General features: G+C 34.6%; 1 protein-coding gene and 1 pseudogene across 1 annotated transcript in view; both read left to right on the top strand.

The window, feature by feature from the left end:
* Nucleotides 1-22,262, top strand: part of LOC130852256 (platelet glycoprotein 4-like) — a 53,541-nt gene that overhangs the window by 26,557 nt on the left and 4,722 nt on the right. The window contains exons 5-12 of the mRNA XM_057733142.1: nucleotides 4,725-4,872; nucleotides 5,327-5,506; nucleotides 6,786-6,877; nucleotides 8,820-8,866; nucleotides 11,498-11,567; nucleotides 18,892-19,079; nucleotides 20,089-20,207; nucleotides 21,778-21,851. Coding sequence (XP_057589125.1) covers nucleotides 4,725-4,872; nucleotides 5,327-5,506; nucleotides 6,786-6,877; nucleotides 8,820-8,866; nucleotides 11,498-11,567; nucleotides 18,892-19,079; nucleotides 20,089-20,207; nucleotides 21,778-21,851 — 918 coding nt within the window. The remainder of the gene's footprint in view (nucleotides 1-4,724; nucleotides 4,873-5,326; nucleotides 5,507-6,785; nucleotides 6,878-8,819; nucleotides 8,867-11,497; nucleotides 11,568-18,891; nucleotides 19,080-20,088; nucleotides 20,208-21,777; nucleotides 21,852-22,262) is intronic.
* On the top strand, nucleotides 12,765-13,868 carry LOC130852257 (queuosine salvage protein-like; annotated as a pseudogene).

Here is a 22,262-nt window from a genome sequence, read left to right on the forward strand (position 1 = left end):
TTAGCTTTTTATCACAGAGCCTGCATTTTAGAGATACTACCTCAAATATGGTTATTTGACTTTTCCTATTGGGGTTCGACTGTAAGCTGTATATGTTTGGAAAAGTGTTTTCATAGTTAGCTTTATTGTTTTTTCTTCATCTGTTATCACACTTTTCACAGCAGCTATAAATGGACTGTAAAATGTAAAGGCACGGGTTATTCACAATGCTTCGGTAGAGACTGTGGGTTACACCACATAATGTTATTTGGAAATATGGATATTTTTGGACAGTAGATGCTTGTATTGCATTGGTACTTTATACAATACAATAGGGTAAATGTTAAAATTAATCAGTTAATAAATAAATATCACACGCAGAGAGCTGAATATGTGTGAGAAAAGAGAATATTTGTTAGAATTTGAGAACTCATCACATTTTTTAACTTTTTACTTGTTTGCAAGGGGTTATGTTTTTACTTTTAAGGATATTAATTGGGGTATGGGAAAACATAAACATAATATTGAATCCTGTCCTAGTCCTGCTCTGATAGGTGACAGTTAATATAAATTTTATTCTTAGAGGCTTTAACCTATCTTTCTAAGGGGTGAAAGGGGGGTGGGTTAGATATAATTGATTTACTTGGAGAAGCAATGAAGGGAGGATTGGAGAAGAGAAATTGGATTTGCAGCTAAAGTATGTAAGCAATAAACTCCTAGTTATATAACAATGTTAAAGGAATTTATGATCAACTATGAGTTATCTTGTCTCATGATGTCAACAAAACAGAGTCCTTAGTGTCTGCCTGGATGCCTTAAATAATGGCAAAATGACTGGTTACCTTTCAGAAAAAATTAATATTTTGAGAGTCTTCCATGTGTTTAGGTGAACCTGCCTCCCCATCAATTATACTCTGAACTTGGTCGAAATTGGAAGTGGAGGAGGATGTCCCTCCTCAAACAGAGCCACAGGCCTATTTGGCTTTGGCTGCTAAAGTGAGCTTGATGAAACTTTGACAAGGTGTCAAAGTATGAAACTACCTGGATAGAGATCTTGATTATATATATATGTGTATGTGTGTGTGTGTGTGTGCATGTGTGTGTATATATATATATATATCTCAACCTACACCATTTATATGAAGTCCCAGTAACTCTTTCAGAGTATTCTCGGATCCAACATAAATTTTTTTTGTAATTACTTTGCTTTGGCAGGAGTACAGAGAAAGCAAAATCTGAAGCAGATTCCTCCCTTTGACCTTACTAATACAAATTTTACAATTTGTATGGAAACACAAAAGACCTCGAATAGCCAAGCAATCTTGAGAAAGAAAGAGCTGGAGAAATCAGGCTCCCTGACTTCAGACTATACTACATATCTACAGTAGTAAAAACAGTATGGTACTGGCACAAAAAGAGAAATATAGCTTAAAGGCACAGCACAGAGAGTTCAGAGATAAACCCATGCACCTATGGTCACCTAATCTATGATAAGGAGGCAAAAATATACAATGGAGAAAAGACAGTCTCTTCAACAAGTGGTGCAGGGGAAACTACATGTTAAAAAATGAAATTAGAACACTTCCTAATACCATACACAGAAATAAATTCAAAATGGATTAAAAACCTAAATGTAAGGCAAGATACTATAAAATTCTTACAGGAAAACATAGACAAGAACACTCTTTGACATAAACCACAGCAAGATCTTTTTTGATCCACCTCCCAGAGTAATGAAAATAAAAACAAAAATAAACAAATGGGACCTAATTAAACTTAAAAAACTTTTGCACAGCAAAGGAAACCATAAACAAAACAAAAAGACAACCTTCAAAATGGAGAAAATATTTGCAAATGAAGCAACCAACAAGGGACTAATCTCCAAAGCATACAAACAGCTCATGCAGCTCAATTAAAAAAAAAAAAAAACACAAAGCACCCAATCAAAAAATGGGTGGAAGACCTAAATAGACATGTCTCCAAGGAAGACATACAGATGGCCAAGAGGCACATGAAAAGATGCTCTACATCACTAATAGAAATGCAAATCAAAACTACAATGAGGTACCCCCTCACATCTGTCAGAATGGCCACCATCAAAAAATCTACAAACAATAAATGCTGGAGAGGGTGTGGAGAAAAGGGAACCCTCCTACACTATTGATGGGAATGTAAATTGATACAGCCACTATGGAGAACATATGGAGGTTCCTTAAAAAACTAAAAATAGAGCTACCATATGATCCAGCAATTCCAATCCTGGGCATATATCTAAGAAAACCATAATTCTAAAAGATACATGCACCCCAATGTTCACCACAGCACTATTTACAATAGCTTAGACATGGAAGCAACCTAAATGCCCATCAACAGAGGAATGGATAAAGAAGACATGGTACATATATACAATGGAATATTACTCACCCATAAAAAAGGAACCAAATAATGCCATTTGCAGAAACATGGATGGACTTAGAGATTGTCATACTGAGTTAAATTAGACAGACAAATATCATATGATATCATTTGTGGAATCTTAAAATAGGGTACAAATGAACTTTTCTACAAAACAGAAATAGAGTCACAGATGTAGAAAACAAACTTCCGGTTACCAAGGAGTAAAGGTTGGGGGAGGGATAAATTGGGAGATTGGGGTTGACATATACACACTACTATATACAAAATAGATAACTAATAATGACCCACTGTATACCTAAGGGAACTCTACCCAATACTCTGTAATAGCCTATAAAGAAAAAGAATCTAAAAAAGAGTGGATATATGTATATGTATAAATAATGCATTTTGCTGTACACCTGAAACTAACACAACATTGTAAATCAACTATGTTCCAATAAAAATTACAAACAAACAAACGCTTTCTAAAACCTGTATATATTCTATTTTTTTTTCCTTTGGTTGCATCCTGCACAGCTTACAAGATCTTAATTCCCCGATCAGAGATTGAACCCATGCCCCCTGCGGTGGAAGCATGGAGTCCTAACCACTGGACCACCAAGAAATTCACTCTATTCTAATTTTTAAACCAAAAGCTGAACGCTTATATTCTCTTTTTTTTTAAGCTCTTTATTGGAATATAATTGCTTTACATTGTTGTGCCAGTTTTTGCTGTACAACAAAGTAAATCAGCTGTATTTATACATATATCCCCACATCCCCTATATTCTCCTTTTAAAAGTGCATTCTCAACACAGGCCTCAGTTTAAAGGATTTTTCTCTTAGTGAGTGCCATCTACTGGTATAGTGTTGTAAGTACAACTAAGTAAACTAGCATTGGCTCACAATTATTTTGCTATTATCGCAATTATTATATACACATAAATATTCCTGAAAATTAGAGTATTTTAATTTTAAATGTTAATAATGTGTAACATAAGTTTAAAATACAATTATCTAAGAGAAAAGAGCATTTGACTAGTAATAGACTGTCCTGGCTGCTGTTTCAGATTTTTATTTTCTTTGTATGTCTACAGTACTCCAAGAATAAATAATAAAGCTCTGAAGAAATTATATTAAAAGTAAATGTATTTCTATCTTTTTTTGAATTCTCTTTTGAGATAATGTGAGACATTAATTCATTCATTCAAAAAAATTGTGTCTAGAACTTACCAAGTACCAGGCACTGTGGTTGGGGATTAAAAACATTTATAAATACCTACCCTACAGGTGTTACACCTGATTGAACTGTGTGACTTTTTTGGTTTGTTATGTTTTATACATTCCAGTCCCACTTTTTTTCAGTCTTATCTTAGTTAGATAATAACAGATAACTATTATAGCTTCAAATAATAGACATTCAAATACATGATAGTGCAATGTATACCTTATTTCATCTCAGTAAATATCTTTTAAGTGCAAAAGATTTTTTTTCCATAACAACCACCCTTCACCACATTCCTAAAAAGTAGTTGGTTCTTTGTCTAGAGATGTTAGAACCAGGAGCTTAGAACTAAGTATACAATATGTAGGACAGTGATGGAGGGGAATTAATCTGTAAAGTAGAAATTATGTTCCATTAGTTATCTTTAATCCTCATTGAAATACTGGAAATTATGAAAAAGCCTGTGCTGGAAAGGCTGTGTGTGCCCTTTGAACAGTCTTTCTAATATAAGAAAACATGCTCTTACTGTTACCTTCCTTCAACCTCTCTACTGTTTCTTCCTGACCCTCAGGATAAAAAACTAAATATCTGAGTATAGGATACAACCCTTTTATGTTTGTAATCTTGTTTATTTTAGTGGTTTTATTTCCCCCACTCTCCTTACTCTAACTCTGTAAACCAATCACAGTAAAACATCTGCATATCTAAAATTTCACCAGGTTCTTACTTCTTAATCTTATACAGGCTATTTTCTACCCTATTTTACCTAATTAAACTTCTCCTTGTCACTCAGACCACTTAGGTGGAATTGTATCTTGTCCATTATCCCCACCACAACCACACCAAGCCTGGGTTTGTACCTGTTCTGTGTTTTCCCACAGACTCTGTGTAAATACCTATAATAACAGATATTCTTTCTCCCCTGCTATGCACATCTAAGATTCCTCTACTTTAATTTGCTAGAGATTCAGCATTGGCTTGTTTATCATTGTAACCTACTTGTTTAGCCTAATTTCTGCCATCGTCTACATACTCAAAAATTACTTGTTGCATGAATGAACGGCATTTGAGGCAATGTTCACTTGAAACAATTATTTTGAGTTTATTTACTTCTGTTTTTCAGAGTTCGTTATCTAGCCAAGCAAAATATAACCCAGGACTCTGAGACCCACACGGTCTCTTTCCTCCAGCCCAATGGTGCCATCTTTGAACCTTCACTATCAGTTGGAACTGAGAATGACACTTTCACTGTTCTCAATCTGGCTGTGGCAGTGAGTAGACAAATAGCAAAATTATTGGTTTTGAAATACTCTAAGAATCCACTGTAATTAATCTCAAGATTAGAACTATCATTAGATATTATTTATTCTGTCATTTTTTATGAAAATATGTTCTTACGGCATTATTTTGCATTACGGTTCTTTGGAAAGATGACAAGATCGTAGAATAATCAGCTGAATTGAGAAGACCACTTAAAGTGTATCATTTTTAAAAAGTAGGATTTAACTTTGAACGTCTTCTTCCTGTGCCTCACACTGAGGCAGAGAAATGTAATCATTCAGAGATGAAGACGCAATACACTTTCAGTCCTGGCAAGATTTGGCAGTCATTTTAAAGCTACAGTTGAAGGTTGTTTTATTAAACTTAAGTGTACTATTTGTCCTTTTCTTGTTAAAAATCTGATACTGCAATTGGTGTCTTAAACAGTGATTTTTTTTTTTATAGGTTGCACCCCAACTCTATCCAAATGCATTTGTTCAAATAATAATCAATAGCTTTATCCAAAAATCAAAATCCTCTATGTTTCAAAAGAGAACTTTGAAAGAATTCTTGTGGGGCTATAAGGATCCATTCTTGAGTTTGGTTCCATACCCTGTTCCTACTACAGTTGGTGTGTTTTATCCTGTGAGTACCAAATATGAATATTGATATTGTTAGACTTTAATTGGATAAATATAATGGCACTGGCAGTTCATAATTTTATCATTTAGTGTGTTAACCCTATTTCTAATCTCGGAATACATATTCTAAGTTTTTTAAGTCTCCATCTCACATGGATTTAGCTTTCCTAGTTGGGAAAATTTATCTGATTTTAACAATGACATTTATTTTTTTAACAATTAAATTTAAAATTGAGAAACTGACATTTAATCAAGTTTCCACTCTTTGATAAATATACAACTGTCCAAAATTAGATTGTAAGCTTGTAAGGCTTTGAGCACTGTTTTTGGTTTTGATTTCCCATCTAAAAAATATCAAATTTAACGCCACATTTTAATTTATTTATGTTAAATATATTCATCATGTCATTCTTCCTTCTCTAGATATCTTACAAGTTTGTTGTAATGAATATTTAAAAGTTAGCCAAAATTGTATACAATGAGATTGATATATCAACAATGTCATATTTTTATAGAATTAATTCATAAGAATTTCCATAATCAATGAAAGTCATGAAATGGCAGTTTGGAGATTAAGAAAAACGTGAATTTTATGATGTACTTAGTTGCACCTTATTGTTTAAAGTTATAAATAGGACAATCTGACTTCTTAATTGAAATTTTGACTATGATTTCACTTGGCATTATATGTGACATTAGTTATATCTCCAGTTCATTATTCTTACATTACTGTAGATGGTTTTTAGGATTGCAAGGTTATATATATCAACTAAGAAAACATTAAGGGAAAATAAATTCAGTTACTATTATTTAACTACTCACTTTTCCTTGGCCAATTCTGTTTTTAATTTTATATACCTAATCTTTAGTAACCACTTATTAGATATAATAACATTGAGAAGACGTGTAAAAATCTGTCATTGTTCTCACAGGCTTTGTGCACTATCCCCTCACCTCAGTCTAATAGGAGTCGTAATCACAATGGCCTTTCTGGCTTAATTACGACAGAGTGCTGGGGTTGGATCATGTCAGCTTCTGATGTTTGTTTTCTTCCTTTGCTCAGCATCTAGTACTTACTTCTAGGCACCTTTTATATTCCATCTTTTTAAAATGTTAAAGACCAATAATTTTAAAATTTTACTGCATATATATTTCAAATCACATAAAATAATTGTAAACAACCAGTGTTTGAGAAAATGCAAGAGTGAATTAATTACATATTTTATAACTTGGAAAATACGGCTTGTTCTAGAAGTAATTTCTTCTTGCATGTATCTTTTCAGTACAACAATACTGCAGATGGCGTTTATAAGGTTTTCAATGGAAAGGACGACATAAGCAAAGTTGCCATAATTGACACATATAAAGGCAAAAAGTAAGTATCCAGGCAAAGTGTGTGTGTGTCTGTGTCTGTGTGTGTGAGAGACAGACAGACAGACAGACAGACAAGCATAGTCTAAGGCAGGCAAGAAACCTATTTAACAACTGCTAAGGCACAGGCACCAACCTATGGAACAGACCTGCCCTATCTCAGCCCTAGAAACTCCCGTTCTGCCAGGCATCAACCCTTTAGTTGTGACGACTGGCCACACTAGCGCATAGCTGCTGAGCATCAGCCCCTCTTGAGGGCTGACCTTTCTGCGCAGGGTCTCTTACATAAAGAAATCTAAAGGGACTACGTCCTTCTCTGCTGCACAGCCAGCGCTATCAGGCACTCATACAATTACGTAACCACAAATGAAAGGAAGGAAATCAACACATCAACTCAGTGTCTAGCAGGTTGAAAAGTGTATGTTACTGGATGTTTTTTTCTCTTTTTACACTGAGCGTGGAGTGTAACAATTGTTCAGTCCAGTAACGTGACTAACTGCCATGAGACAGAAGCTCAGTGAATCCACGCCAGTGCTTTCAGGACTTTCCCCTTCAAAATGTTCTTGAAATAATTTTCTATATTGATAACTCAGATTTTCTAAACCTTTATCAATGCAAAAATGGAATTAGTATTTCAGGTTCTAAAATTGACACATTAAACTTGAAAATAAAGAGCACACCTCCTGTGAAGTAGTAGGAGAATGAGATATGTTCATGCAGCCATGATTTCCTACTTTTTCCTAGCTCCTGCCTGTTTATCTGGAGTATACCTAATTCATCATATGTCTAAAATAGGAAGATCCCTAATAAATATTAATGGAGAAAGCCTTTTCTCCTTAAAGTTAAAATGAGGTTTAGATCAGTGACTTTCTGGCATAGAATATTAAAATCAAAAGAGATGAAATATTTTTATTAAGTAACCATTGACTCACACTGAGTTCCTATCCAAAAATTGCTTAAAGCAGTTAAACAGCCACTTGTGTAGTCTTTTATCTTCTACAGAGTCCACAGTCACCTATTTTTTATAGAAAAGTATTTTTTATAGAATGAGCATTTCGGGGAATCACATCACTGAATGTCGAGGAAAGTGAGCTTTTCCTCTATTTCCATATTACAGAGAGGTTTTGAGGAGAGTTTAAGATTATGAGAAGGTTAATTTAACTGATCATGGCAAGACTGAGCATGATTAATAGCTTGTTCTGTTTCAGAAAGCAACAACTTGCCCTGACATCCTACTGGACGTTAGGAGTAGTGAAAAACCCATTTTCCATCACCAAAAAGTGGCTGAGTGTGCAGAGAAACTATCACTACTCTTGTTTTTATTATTTCCAAATATACATATATTGATAGATATATCCTAAGTAGATACCAGAGTATAAATTAATAAACTGTCCTACTTTAATGCCAGTTCATGCAAGAGTTAAAAAAGTATAAATTCATTAACTACGTTTCCAATCTCTACTGAGCCAACATCTTCTCTTTCCTCCTCCACACTCCCCTCTACTCCTTCATACCCAGTTTACATCAGTTATCCATTTAGTATCTTCCTCCTATTCAATTTGAAAGCAACATACTACGAATTAATCCATTTCTTCCATTGGAAAAAAACTTTCCCCTAAAACATCTAATATCTGATAAATGTTTCTCAGTTTTCTTTTTGCAGAACTGTTTCTGTTCAGTGCTGTTTCTAACTCACAACATTTGGCAGTTTTTATTTTATAATCTGATCACTTAATAGTTTCAGATACTTCATTTATCTCAAAAAAATGGAAACTCCAAACAAAACATGGATCAAATGATTTACAACATTTCTTAAACTTAGCATTTGTCACATCTAGTCTAATCAACATTATTTTAGCACAAGTGCTGAATCATAATAGATAAAGTGATATGAGAAAAGTGCTCATGAAATGAGAATGATCTTTTTTTTTTTTTTTATTCCTAAGGACTCTCTCCTATTGGCCAAGTTATTGTGACATGATTAATGGTACAGGTAAGGGCATTTGTTCTGTGGTAATAATCACAGTGAAACCAACTTCTCTCTCCCACAAATCCACCTCCATACCTACAATGTTCTGGGGTTTGTGGGTATGCATTTACCTATCTTTATATCCCTATAACATAATTCAGAGTCTCTATTCTTATATAAGCTTAGTGAATGTCTGCCTAATGTGATGGAATTTCTCAAGATTAACCATTGAGGATGAGCCTCAATGCATTCCTGGAGAAACTTTTGCTTTGTACAAACTTAATGAACAGTTTCCTGATCAAAGAAGTAAAGGGTTAGAAAATCTTAGAGTGGTTACTGTTCACATCTTTTGTAAACAGTGTATAGATAATAATTTAAAATTGAAACAATTAAAATATCAAGATAATTACAAAAGGTAAGACATACCTCCAAAAATTTCAAGCTGAGCTAGAATCAGTGAACTTGCAAGCAGAGCCATTTATTTTGAAGAAGATGATAAGAAAGAGAGAAAAGAACAGCAGCAACAAAAACAAGGTTACTAACCAGGAAAAATGTACACAAAAATGAACATTCTGAATTAGAGTTAGGAAGAAAGTATTATGTGCTTAGAGTGTGTTTCGATCCAGCTTATTCTCCTTAAAGTAAAGCAAAGTACATATATATCTATTAGTTTAAGAATTAAGATTGTAAAAAGCAATGGGAATGAAATACCATGAGGTGAGTTCTCAGCTGCTAAGAAGGAGAAACAGAGAATAATGTTTACAAAGCTGGTGAGGCCATATTTTATAGGAAAGTTATACAATGAAGGTAAAAAATGTTAAATACAAAGTTATGTAAAAGATAGGGAATAAAAAGCAAAAATGGGGAATGTTGACTTTTCCAAAGGTATTGTTGAGTTTTGCATGTTTGTTTAATTTTTTAACACTCTCTTCTAGAAAAAAACAGTAAAGCCACTGTTGAGTTTGTTTTGTAATGCTTTGAGTCATGGGATTGGGTGAAGAAATCCCTAAGCAGTTCACTTCTGCCAATAAATTGGGAAGTGTCCCAATACCACTATCTCTAGTAATTTCATAACCATAAACTTCACACTGTATCCTTAGATACAGAGAGAAACATACTGTGCTTCTCCTAAATAGTAAAGGACTCTTTATGGGTTTAAGAAAAAAAAATATTAAACATTTTTCTCCAAAACTAAGAAGTAAAGAAGTTTTAAAAAGGAGGTAAAGGATTTATTAATGACAATAACATAAACACATGAGCATCAAACATGAAGTTAAAAGTATCTGAGAAGAAAATAGATGTAAAATAAACTAGGAGCCAAGGTAGACTGAACAAGCCAGAAGACTCTGATGGTATCCCTGTGAGAGAGATTCTTGGTTACAGCACTAGGAAAAGAGACAAATGAAACGGAAAAGGTTCCAGGGAGTTTTAACCATGATTTAGAAGTACTTTCTCTACCTTCTTCAACAAACTTAAAGAGACAAACTGAAAATAATGATTTACATTTGAATATATTAACAAATGAGCCCTACTAATATCAGCTATCTTATGATCATGACCCATGGTAATTGCTGGTGTCATTATGACATAATCTTCAATGATATTTCAAATGACTTTTTAAAGCTTTTCAATGCATTATTTTCTTTTATGGCTAAGGTGCTGGGAAGGCAGTTGTAGGCCATGCCCATTTAGGGACCTATGTGGGGAGTTTAAGCTAAGCTTCAATATCCTATTCTCTCAACATCAGGATCCAGTTCATTGTGATCTTCTGTTGTATTTCACTTACCACAAGAGTGTAAGTAAAATGTAATAAGATCACAAGGTTAATGCAGTTACCAGAAAAGGAGTGTGGTACCCATAATTGAAGGATGGGTCTTACTGTTTTGAACAAACACATTCAGTGGTGGCTCATTTTGGCCATTTGTGGAGAAAATGGAGGAATTATCTAGCTATTTCTTCTCATATCCAGTGTGTGGCATGGATCATACCCATAGTAGAGATGCAGTAAACCCAACAAGTACCCTTTTTAGTTTGATGTGTACATTTTTCCAACCATTTTCAGGAAATTCTGTTTAGTGAGAGAACTTCAATAAATGATTTAAAAAACACTAATCAGCCATTAGATGAATGAATCACTATTAAAAGTAAGAACAGCATTACCAAACAGGAGTTCTAAATGAACCTCAAGGTAAGAAAAGTGATACTCTACAGATAGGGTGGGGATTTCAAAAAACAATCACAGTTTTAACAACATGTGGTTTTGCCATTTTTTTAAACTTTCATTTTTAAAATTTAATTTGAATGGATACCAGTGAATGTGTGTAGTATATAGACTTGTTGAATACAGTAGCTACTAGCCATGTGTCACAATTAAGCATCTGAAATGTGGCTAGTACAAACTGAAATAGGCTGTAAGTACACACTAGATCTTGAGATTTGTTAATTTTTATATTGATTACATGTTAAAATGATATTTTGGATATGGTGGATTAGATAAAATATACCTGATACTTATTTTTAAAATGTGGTTACCAGAGAATTTAATATGTACAGTTTGCATTATGTTTCTCTTAACTATGCTGGAATCAAGATTTCCAGATTTTTCTAGGATTCATATTTCACCTAATTCCTTGCCACTGGCTTAATTTTAAACAGATGCAGCCTCATTTCCCCCTTTCATTGAGAAGACCCAGGTGTTACAATTCTTTGCCTCTGACATTTGCAGGTAAGACAAAGAAACTGATATATTTCTGTAAGTGAGAACTCTTTCCCCAAGTGACAAAACACAGACTTACAAGCTCATAATTAAAAATCATATTATTTGAGAAAAACAAAATACATTTAGGGAAGTTTTTCTTGATGTATTAATAAATACAGTATGGAATTCATATTTTATTTATTAAGTCAAAAAAATTAAAGGTTGTAGAAGGACATTTTGCATAATGCAAATCATTTTCTTCTTTTTCATTTCTAAACAAGAACGTTTGTTTTCTTTTACTAAACTAGTAAAATGGTGGGTTGTGGCCCTGCCACAGCAGCCTTATTCTCAGTGTGCACACAGCATCCTTACAGACATCAATGGACAGACTGTTCATACAAAAATCAATAAGGCAACAGAGATCCTAAATGACACAATAGAACAGTTAGAGTTAATTGATATTTTCAGAACATTACACTCAAAAACAACCAGACTACACATTCTTTTCAAGTGCACATGGGATATTCTCTAGGATAGACCACATACTAGGGCACAAAATAAGCCTCAATAAATTTAAGATATTAGAAATTATTTCAAGCATCTTTTCTGACCACATGGCATGAAACTAGAAATCAACCACAGAATGAGAAATGAGGAACAAATGATTACATGGAGTTTAAACAACATGCTACTAAAAAACAATGGGTCAATGATGAAATCAAAGAGAAAATTAAAAATACCTTGATACAAATGATGATGAAAATACAACCATACAAATTGGGATGCAGCAAATGCAGTCATAAGAGGGAAGTTTATAGCAAAACAGGTCTTCCTCAAAAAACAAGAGAAATCTCAAATAAACTAACTTAACACTTAAAAGAATTAGAAAAAGAAGAACAAAGCCTAAAGTCCACAGAAGGAAGGAAATAATAAAGATCAGAGAGGAAATAAATAAAATAGTGATTAAAAAGTAATAGAAAGGGCCCAGCAGTCTGCACAGTTTCCCGGTGGTGCGTGTGGGGCTCTAGGGGGTCTGGCATCCGGGGCCAGTTGGTTCTCCTAGCCTGTCTGAGAGGGCAGGAGCCTTTTAGGGCGGCGATCCCGTGGTGGGAAGGGAGGGAGAGTCGTAGGGGACCCTGGCCCTTGCCCCAGCTAGAAAGGGAAGAGAGTTTGGCCAGCCAGCGGGCGAAAGCATCAGGTCCCTTTCCACAGGGGAGGGGTGGGATGGATGGACTTCTGACTCCCAGGGAGTCCACAAAGTTCATTGCTGAGAATAGTCGAGATGTGTTCATTGACGGCGGAGGCGTGCGGAGGGTGGCCAAGCTGCTGCTGGCCAAGGCCGTGGGGCCCGAGCTGCACGTGGGGGGCTGGAAGGCCCTTCACGAGCTGAACCCCAGGGTGGCCGACGAGGCCGCCATTAACTGGGTGTTCGTCATAGACACACTCAACTTCTCCTTCTGGTTGGAGAGTGACGAGCACAAATGTCTGGTGGGGTACGGGGGGAAGATGTACACTGGGTACTGGTCCCTATGCGCCACGGTCAACAGAGCCCTGGACAAAGGGATACCAATAACTAGTGCTTCGTACTATGCCACAGTGACCCTGGATGAGGTTCAGCATATACTCTGTTCTGACACAGACGTCCCCATGCCTTTGATAGAAGAGAGGCAAAGGATTCTTAATGAAACTGGGAAAATTCTGCTTGAGAAATTTGAAGGTTCTTTTCTTAATTGTGTCTGAAAAAGTGATAAAAGTGCTCAGAAGTTATTGCACCTGGTAGCTGAAAGCTTTCCTTCTTACAGAGATGTGAATCAGTTTGAGGGGAAAAGAATTTCTTTTTACAAACGGGCCCAAATTCTCGTGGCAGATACGTGGAGTGTATTAGAGGGAAAAGGAGACGGCTGCTTTAAGGACATCTCCAGTATCACCATGTTTGCTGACTATAGATTACCTCAGGTTCTTCTTTACCTGGGAGCCCTGAAATACTCTGATGAACTACTGTAGAAGCTTCTCAAAGGAGAAATGCTTTCATATGGGAATAGGCAAGAGGTGGAAATCAGAGGGTGTTCACTTTGGTGTGTTGAGCTGATCCGGGATTATCTTCTGGAACTTATTGAAAAAAAGGGTGAAAAAACTAGTGGAGAGATCAATTCCATTCTTCTGGATTATTACTTATGGGACTATGCCCGTGATCACAGGGAAGATATGAAAGGAATTCCGTTTCATCGCACATGTTGCATATATTATTGACCCACAGTGTAAACTGATCCTAAGAGAACTTCCATTTTTATATCACATAATTATTTGTATAATTTTGCTTTGATATTAGGAGAAGGTGGTAGTGGTTACAGCAACAAGAAAATTGATTACCCAGGCTCTCTTAAAATATTTTTCCTGGGGCTTCCCTGGTGGTGCAGTGGTTAAGAATCCGCCTGCCAATGCAGGGGACAAGGGTTCAATCCCTGGTCTGGGAAGATCCCACGTGCTGCGGAGCAGCTAATCCCGTGGGCCACAACTACTGAGCCTGTACTCTAGAGCCCATGAGCCACAACTGCTGAGCCCATGTGCCACAACTACCAAAGCCCATGCGCATAGAGCCTGTGCTCTGCAACAAGAGAAGCCACGGCAATAAGAAACCTGTGCACTGCAATAAGGAGTAGCCCACACTCTCCACAACTAGAGAAAGTCCACACAAGTAACGAAGATCCAACATAGCCAATTAATTAATTAAAAAATTTTTTTCCTGACATATTACTCTGTATTCCCAACTTTTTCCTTTGTTTGCTTATTTAGTTTTAACTATATTTTCCCCTTTTGTGGATACAAGACAGAAATAGTAAAGGAAATTTAATGCTTTCTTTAAATTTCAGATTTCTTAAAATTAATCATGCCTTATAATGTGATTGATCTTTGGTGATAATATTTCATCCATTCAATTAGTATCTTTTTTCAAGGTGTAGTAATATTCTATATACCTTAATCATCTGATATGAGAGAAAAAGAGCAGAATCTTTGCCATATGAATGCTGCTGCTCTTGTAAGAAATCAATCTTGACAGATTTTTAAAAACTTTTTATTGATAAACAGTGATTTTCCATTTAGGATATCTGTTTAGTTTTTTTTTTTTTTTCTTCAGAGTAACTACATTGGAATTTATCAAATAAAGATTTTTAAAATTTTTCTTAAACCTGGGGGAAAAAAGTAATAGAAAAAATAAAACCAAGAGCTGATGTTGTGAATGGATAAACAAAATCAATAAAATTCTGCCCAAGCTCACCAAGAAGAGAGAGGACTCAAACAAAATAACAAAGGTACAAGGAGAAATAACTGACACCATAGAAATACAAAAAATCATAAGAGAATACTGTGAACAATTAAATGCCAACAAATTGAATAAGCAAGAAGAAATGGACAAGTTTCTAGAAACATACAGCCCACCAAAACTGAATCAAGAAGAAATAGATCATTTGAACAGACTGATAACTAGAAGTGAAATAGAATCTGTAATAAAACAAACAACATCAACAAAAAAAATCTCCCTGCAAGCAGAAGTCCAGGACAACCAGATGGCTTCACTAGAAACTCTAGCAAACATACAAAGAAGAATTTATACCAATCCTTCTCAAACTCTTCCCAACACTGAAGAGGAGGGAATGCTCCCAAAGTTATTCTATAAATCCACCTCCACCCTGATAACAAAACCAGACAAAGACATCACCAAAAAAGAAAATGACGGGCCAATATTTTTGATGAATATAGATACAAAAATCCTGAATAAAATATCAGCAAACCTAATCCGACAATATATAAAAGGATCATACACTATGATCAAGTTGGATTCATCCCAGGGTCACAAGGATAGTTCAGCATATGCAATCAATGAGATACACCACATCAACAGAAGAAAAGTCAAAATGATTAGCACAATAGATATGATTATCTCAATAGATACAGAAAAAGCATCTGATAAAATTCAACACCCATTCATGATAAAAATTCTCACTAAAGTGGATACACAGGGAACATATCTCAGCATAACAAAAGCTATTTATTACAAACCTAAAGCCAACAATGAAAAGCTGAAAGTCTTCCTGCTAAATTCTGGAACAAGACAAGGATACCCACTGTCACCACTTCTATTCACCATAGTATTGGAAGTCACTGTCACAGCAATCAGATAAGAAAAAGGATCAAAGGTATCCAGATAGGAAGGGGACAGGTAAAATTCATTATATATAGATCACATGATACTTTACATAGAAAAACCCTAAAGACTTCACACAAAAACTACTAGAATTGATAAATGAAATCAGCAAGGTAGCAGGATACAAATTAACATACAGAAATCTGTTGCATTCTTTACACTAATAATAAAATATGAGAACAAGAAAGTAAAAAAAAAAAAATTCATTTTAAAATTGCATCCAAAAAATGCTTAGGAATAAATCTGACCTAGGAAGTGAAAGACCTACACTGAGATATAGTTTTATAAAACATTGATGAAGGAAACTGAAGACGATTCAAATAAATGGATATATCTCATACACTTAGCTTGGAATAATTAATACAGTAAGTCCCCTACATATGAATGAGTTCCATTCTGAGAGCACTTTCATTAAGTCCAATTTATTTGTAAGTCCTAAAAAGTTAGCCTAGGTACCCAACTAACACAATCGACTATATAGTACTGTACTGTAATAGGTTTACAATACTTTTCACACAAATAATACATAAAAAACCAATGCAAAAAATAAATAAAACATTTTTAATCTTACAGTATGGTATCTTGAAAAGTAAAGTAGTACCAGCTACACCACTGCTGTTTTTATGCTTGCTTCCGGACATCCTCGGCTTGAAACAAAGATACTGTACAGTATACTGTACTCTATACAATGCTGTACAGTAAAGTACACAAAATCACAACCACTTGGAGAGGATGCATGCACGTGAAAATATACACCAGACATGTGAATTAACAACGTGATTGGATGTGCGCACGTACGTTCACATCTCTTAAAGTTCACAACTTGAAAGTTTGTATGTAGGGGACTTACTGTATTGTAAAAATGGTCACACTAACCAAAGAAATCTACATATTTAATGTGATCTCTAAAAAATTACCAATGATATTCTTCACAAAAATAGAACAAATAATCATAAAATTTATCTGGAACTACAAAAGACCCAGAATTGCCAAAGCAATCCTGAGGAAAAAGAAAAAAGCTGGAGGCATAATCCTCCCAGAGTTCTGACAATTCTACAAAGCTACAGTAATCAAAACAGCATGGTATTGGCAGAAAAACAGACCTAAGGATCAATGGAACAGAAGAGAGAGCCCAGAAAGAAGCCCATATATCTATGGACAATTCATCTTCAACAAAGAAGACAAGAATATACAATGAAGAAAAGAGTCTCTTCAGCAAGTAATACTGGGAAATAGAAGCAAATAGAAATAGAAATAAAAGCAAAAATTAACAGATAGGACCTAATCAAATTTATAAGCTCTCCACAGCAAAGGAAACCATAAACAAAATATAAAGAGAACATACAGACTGGGAGAAATTATTCACAAACAAATGTGACCCCAAAGGGCCTAATTTCCAAGTTATACAAAGAGCTAATACAGTTCAATATCAAAACAAACAAACAACCCAATCAAAAAATGGGCAGAAGACCTAAACAGACATTTATCCAAAAACATACAGATGATTAACAGCGATGTGAAAAGATGCTCAACACTGCAAATTATTAGAGAAATGTAAATCAAAACTGCAGTGAGGTATCAACTCACACCAGCCAGAATGACCATCGTCAAAACATTTACAAATAATAAATGCTGAAGAGGATGTGGACAAAAGGGAACCCTCCTAAACAGTTGCTGAAAATGTAACTTGGTGCAGCAATTATGGAAAACAGAATGGAGGTTCCTTAAAAAAATAAAAATACAGTTACCAGTGATCTCACTCCTGGACATATATCTGGAAAAGACAAAAACTCTAATTAGAAAAGACATATGCACCCCAATGTTCATTGGAGCACTATTTATAATAGCCAAAATATGGAAGCAACCTAAATGTCCATCAACAGATGAATAAAGAAGATCTGGTATATATATATATGTATATATAGATCTAATATATATATATTAGAATATTATTCAGCCATAAAAAGAATGAAATGACATTTACAGCAAGATGGATGAACCTACTGATTATCACATAAGTGAAGGAAGACAAAGACAAATATATAATATCACTTATATGCGGAATCTAAAAAAATAAACTTATTTACAAAACAAAAACAAACTCATAGACACAGAAAACAAACTTGTGGTTACCAAAGGGGAAAGTGGGAGATGGATAAACTAGGAGTTTGGGATTAACATATACACACTGCTATATACAAAACAGATAAACAATAAGTTCCTAGTGTATAGCACAGCGACCTGTATTCACTATCTTGTAATAACCTATAATGGAAAAGGATATATATATACACACACATTTGAATCATTTATTGTACACCAAAAACTAACTGAACATTGTGAATCAACTACACCTCAATTTAAAAAAAAGGATGTCCAAGATGATGATACCACAGTCACAGAACTGTGTTCATGTGCTCTACTGACACTATAGCATCTTTTCAAATTGATGATGCCCAGTAGCTATCATACAAGCACTGGCACCCACACAGGTATGCTTGAATCCTAGCTCTGTTTCTAAACACTGTATGGTGTGGGCAAACATTTAATATCTCTGAATCTTTTCTTTATCTGTAAAATTGAAGAGAGCAGCATTTCTTCACATAGAATTATCTGAGGGTTAGAAAAATTATGTCCTGAGTTCCAGTACATTGCCAAGGTTATGGTGGACACTTGGTAAATGATGGAGCATAGGAGATGTATATCAAAACCACATGCACACACACCAGGAAGTGAGTGGCCTTTCTCTCCAGGATTAAGTTGTGGAAGATTGAAAATTTATTTTTATTTAATATAAACTAGACACAAATAAAGGATTTGAGAGAGTCATAGAAATATTTAATCTATAGAGGAAACTAACTCTGAGACATGTCTTCAATAAATACTCCATGGTAATTTAGAAGCAAATATTATTCTCAGAAACTTTTGAAAACGAAGGTAAGAATAGCTCACACGCAGGTTTTGAGTTCTGGTATGTCTTAAAATATCACAAGAACATTTTCCCTAAGACTTAAGTAAGAATTCTAACAAGATTATATCTAGTTTTTCTAATTTAAGGAAATAATATAAATGTAAAAATAACAAAAAAAGAATCTCCAGAATGAAATTCAGATTCCCAGAACGAAGCTCTTTCTTATCTTTGTTTAGGTCATTGCATGCTGTGTTTGGAGCCGAAATTAATCTGAAAGGAATCCCTGTGTATAGATTTCTTCTTCCATCCAGGGCTTTTGCATCTCCACTTCAAAACCCAGACAACTATTGTTTCTGCACAGAAAAAATCATCTCCAAAAATTGTACCTTATATGGTGTGCTAGATATTAGCAAATGCAAAGAACGTGAGTAAAAGTTCTCAATGTCACAATCCATGGCATAATTTGCAGTTTTCTTTAAAATGTAAACTTCACCCAGGATTCCTTTCCACCAGAAATAAAAAGTGAGAAAGCAATAAGGACAGAAAGTGAGGGTGATGATAGGATATTTGTTTTGATTTTTGTACTGCTTTCAAGGTCCCAGTTGTTTCAGTGTTACAAATCTTAGTTATTAGTAGGTAAAACCCTACTGATATTTCCCTATGCTACTTTGGAAAATGTCTTTTTAGGTCCTTTGCTCATTTTTTTATTGGGTTATTTTCTTGAATTGTGCGAATTCCTTGCATATTTTGGATGTTAATCACTTATGGGATATGTGTTTTGCAAATATTTTCTCCCATCACATGGGTAGTCTTTTCATGTTTTGATGGTTTTCTTTGCTGTGCAGAATCCCTGTGCTCCTTTTAGATTTGGGGTAAATGAAAATAATTTCCAGAATACTTTGAGCACCCCAACTTACCATCTGACATTTTTCTAATTTTTTCTACCCTAGAAAATGTTAAATAAAAATAAGTATATTTCAGGATATCTCTGAAACAAGAATTGACTCAAACATGGAATTTGGAGTCTATCTTATTTTGCTCACCTTCTTCATATTGGAGAGGGTAAGAATAAAGAAAGAAAAGCCTCCTAAATAAATTCTCAGTCCAAAGGCATATTGTTGCCTGAAACATGAAGGTATATGGCTGTAACTTTGTGTTCAGCAGCTAAGCTTTACATATGGAAAATAAACACCTAAGGGGTGAATGACAGACATCAACTGAATGGTTAGTAGGATGATGCAGAAGTTTATATTTTACTTTTGCTCAAAAGTGATCAGATGTAATAATTTCCCTCACCCTCATTCCCCAATTAGTATTCAAAGCCAACTCTGCATTTGTTTTAACTTAAAAAACTTTATTTTTGAGGAAATCTTTTGAGTGCTATGTGAAATGAAAACAATTTATCCCAATTGTCTCTTGAAACTTGTTTTCAGGAAAACCTGTGTACATTTCACTTCCTCATTTTCTACATGCAAGTCCTGAAATTGCAGAACATATTGAAGGCTTAAGCCCAAATGAAGAAGAACACAGCACATACTTAGATGTTGAACCTGTAAGCAAATACACTACTGATCTGATTTGTTTACTATTTCTTTTTATAAATTTATTTATTTTTATTTATTGGCTGTTTTGGGTCTTCATTGCTGCACATGGGCTTTCTGTAGTTGTGGAGAGCGGGGGCTACTCTCTGTTGTGGTGTGTGGGCTTCTCATTGCAGTGGCTTCTCTTGTTGTGGGGCATGGGCTCTAGGTGTGTGGGTTTCAGTAGTTGCAGAGCATGGACTCATTAGATGTGGCTTGTGGGATCTAGAGTGCAGGCTCGGTAGTTGTGGCCCACGGGCTTAGTTGCTCCCCAGCATGTGGGATCTTCCTGGGGCAGGGCTTGAATCCACTTCCCCTGTATTGGCAGGCGGATTCTTAACCACTGTGCTACCAGGGAAGCCCCACTATTATTTTTAATGAAACAAAAATTAAGTTCTCTCCTTTCTGTCAGTCACATTTATTGATCATATTTATTGCATCACAATCTTGACAAATTACTTACACAATTTTTATTGAAGTATAGCTGATTTACAAGGTTGTGTTAATTTCAGGTGTACAGCAAAGTGATTTAGTTATATTTATATATATATGTGTATTGTTTTCAGATTTTTTTCCCTTATAGTTTATTATAAAAGTTCCCTGTGCTATACAGTAGGTCCTTGTTGGTTATCTATTTTATATAGAGTATGTATATATAATTACTCACTTATTTTAAGGAAATTAATGTTGGTTTCTTCCTATTGTTGCTTATGAAATGCCAAGGTAATTCTATTTTAGTTTTTCAGCATATGGAACTTCATAATCCTTTTTAATTGTTTATAGGTCAGGAATAGCAATGATGGTTATGATTCTAATTGGCTTAAAATAATTTGATATAAACTACAGTTTTATTGTCCTTTTATACTTTACTGCCAGTATTGCTTACATGAAGGGACACTGTAGATTACAAGGGATTAAAAGAGATTTTACGAGTATATGTGCATTTCAGGCAATATCTATTATACTTAGCATCGGGAAAACCCTATTAAATTTCCTGTAGTGTAACAGTCTCAACTTTTTATTTTAATATTCTCCTTTTCAAAAGTTAAATGACATGCCAGAATTTTATTAGTCACGTTTCATTTTAAAGAATGATAGAACTAGTATTGTAATTATACTGATGACACATGGGTTCTGACTGTACATATATTTGACCACATATAGTTCAGGACTTAAATTGACCACATGAGTTCTAGGTTTCACTGCTGCTACTGTTGTTGTTGATTCCCCAAAACCAGTTCGGAGAAGTATCACAAATCTAACTAAAACCTTGACAGTAGGCTGCGCAAAGAAACTGTTTGTGTGTTCTTATATACGGATATGTGTACACTTCTGTGTACACAGAGGCGTATACACATAAAACGTAATTATGAAGTTATGTACATAATATTTAATATGTCTAATTAGTTATTTAATAAATTTCACAAGTTTCAAGTACTACAGTTTCACCTTAGGGTCTACATAACAGTGAAAGTAAGTTTTGGATACTATAAATGAATCATTTAAAGGAAGCTGGTAATTATTAGTTTGTTCTCTTTTTAGATAACTGGATTCACTTTACAATTTGCAAAAAGGATGCAGATCAACATGCTGGTGAAGCCGGCACGTAAAATTGGGTGCGTCTCCTGAACAGGTTCATTGTGATTTTTTAGTATTTTCTTGTCAAAAAGTGAGTATATGTATGAAATTAACTGGAAATAATATAAAATTTCAACTTCTCTTGGGCTTCACATCATGAAATCATTACTAAATGTGTATAACTTTCAACTGTAATTCAGAATTATATCTAGTGTGTATTGAAATGGTATTTACACATATTCTGGAATTAGTGTTTGATGGCATTTCTCATTTTGCTAGCTGTCCAAATATTTCCATGACAACTCTTTCTAAAATTGGTATTTTAGTTCCCTGGGTATCAATCGTCAAAAGGGAAAATATATACTTAGAAAAAGGCAATCTAATTAGGAATCTGTATTAAAAAGATTTATAAGAGTGAATGATGTCTGAGAAACAGCCATATTAAAATT

This window comes from Hippopotamus amphibius, chromosome 4 (assembly GCF_030028045.1).
Source record: "Hippopotamus amphibius kiboko isolate mHipAmp2 chromosome 4, mHipAmp2.hap2, whole genome shotgun sequence".
NCBI classification, from domain to species: domain Eukaryota; kingdom Metazoa; phylum Chordata; class Mammalia; order Artiodactyla; family Hippopotamidae; genus Hippopotamus; species Hippopotamus amphibius.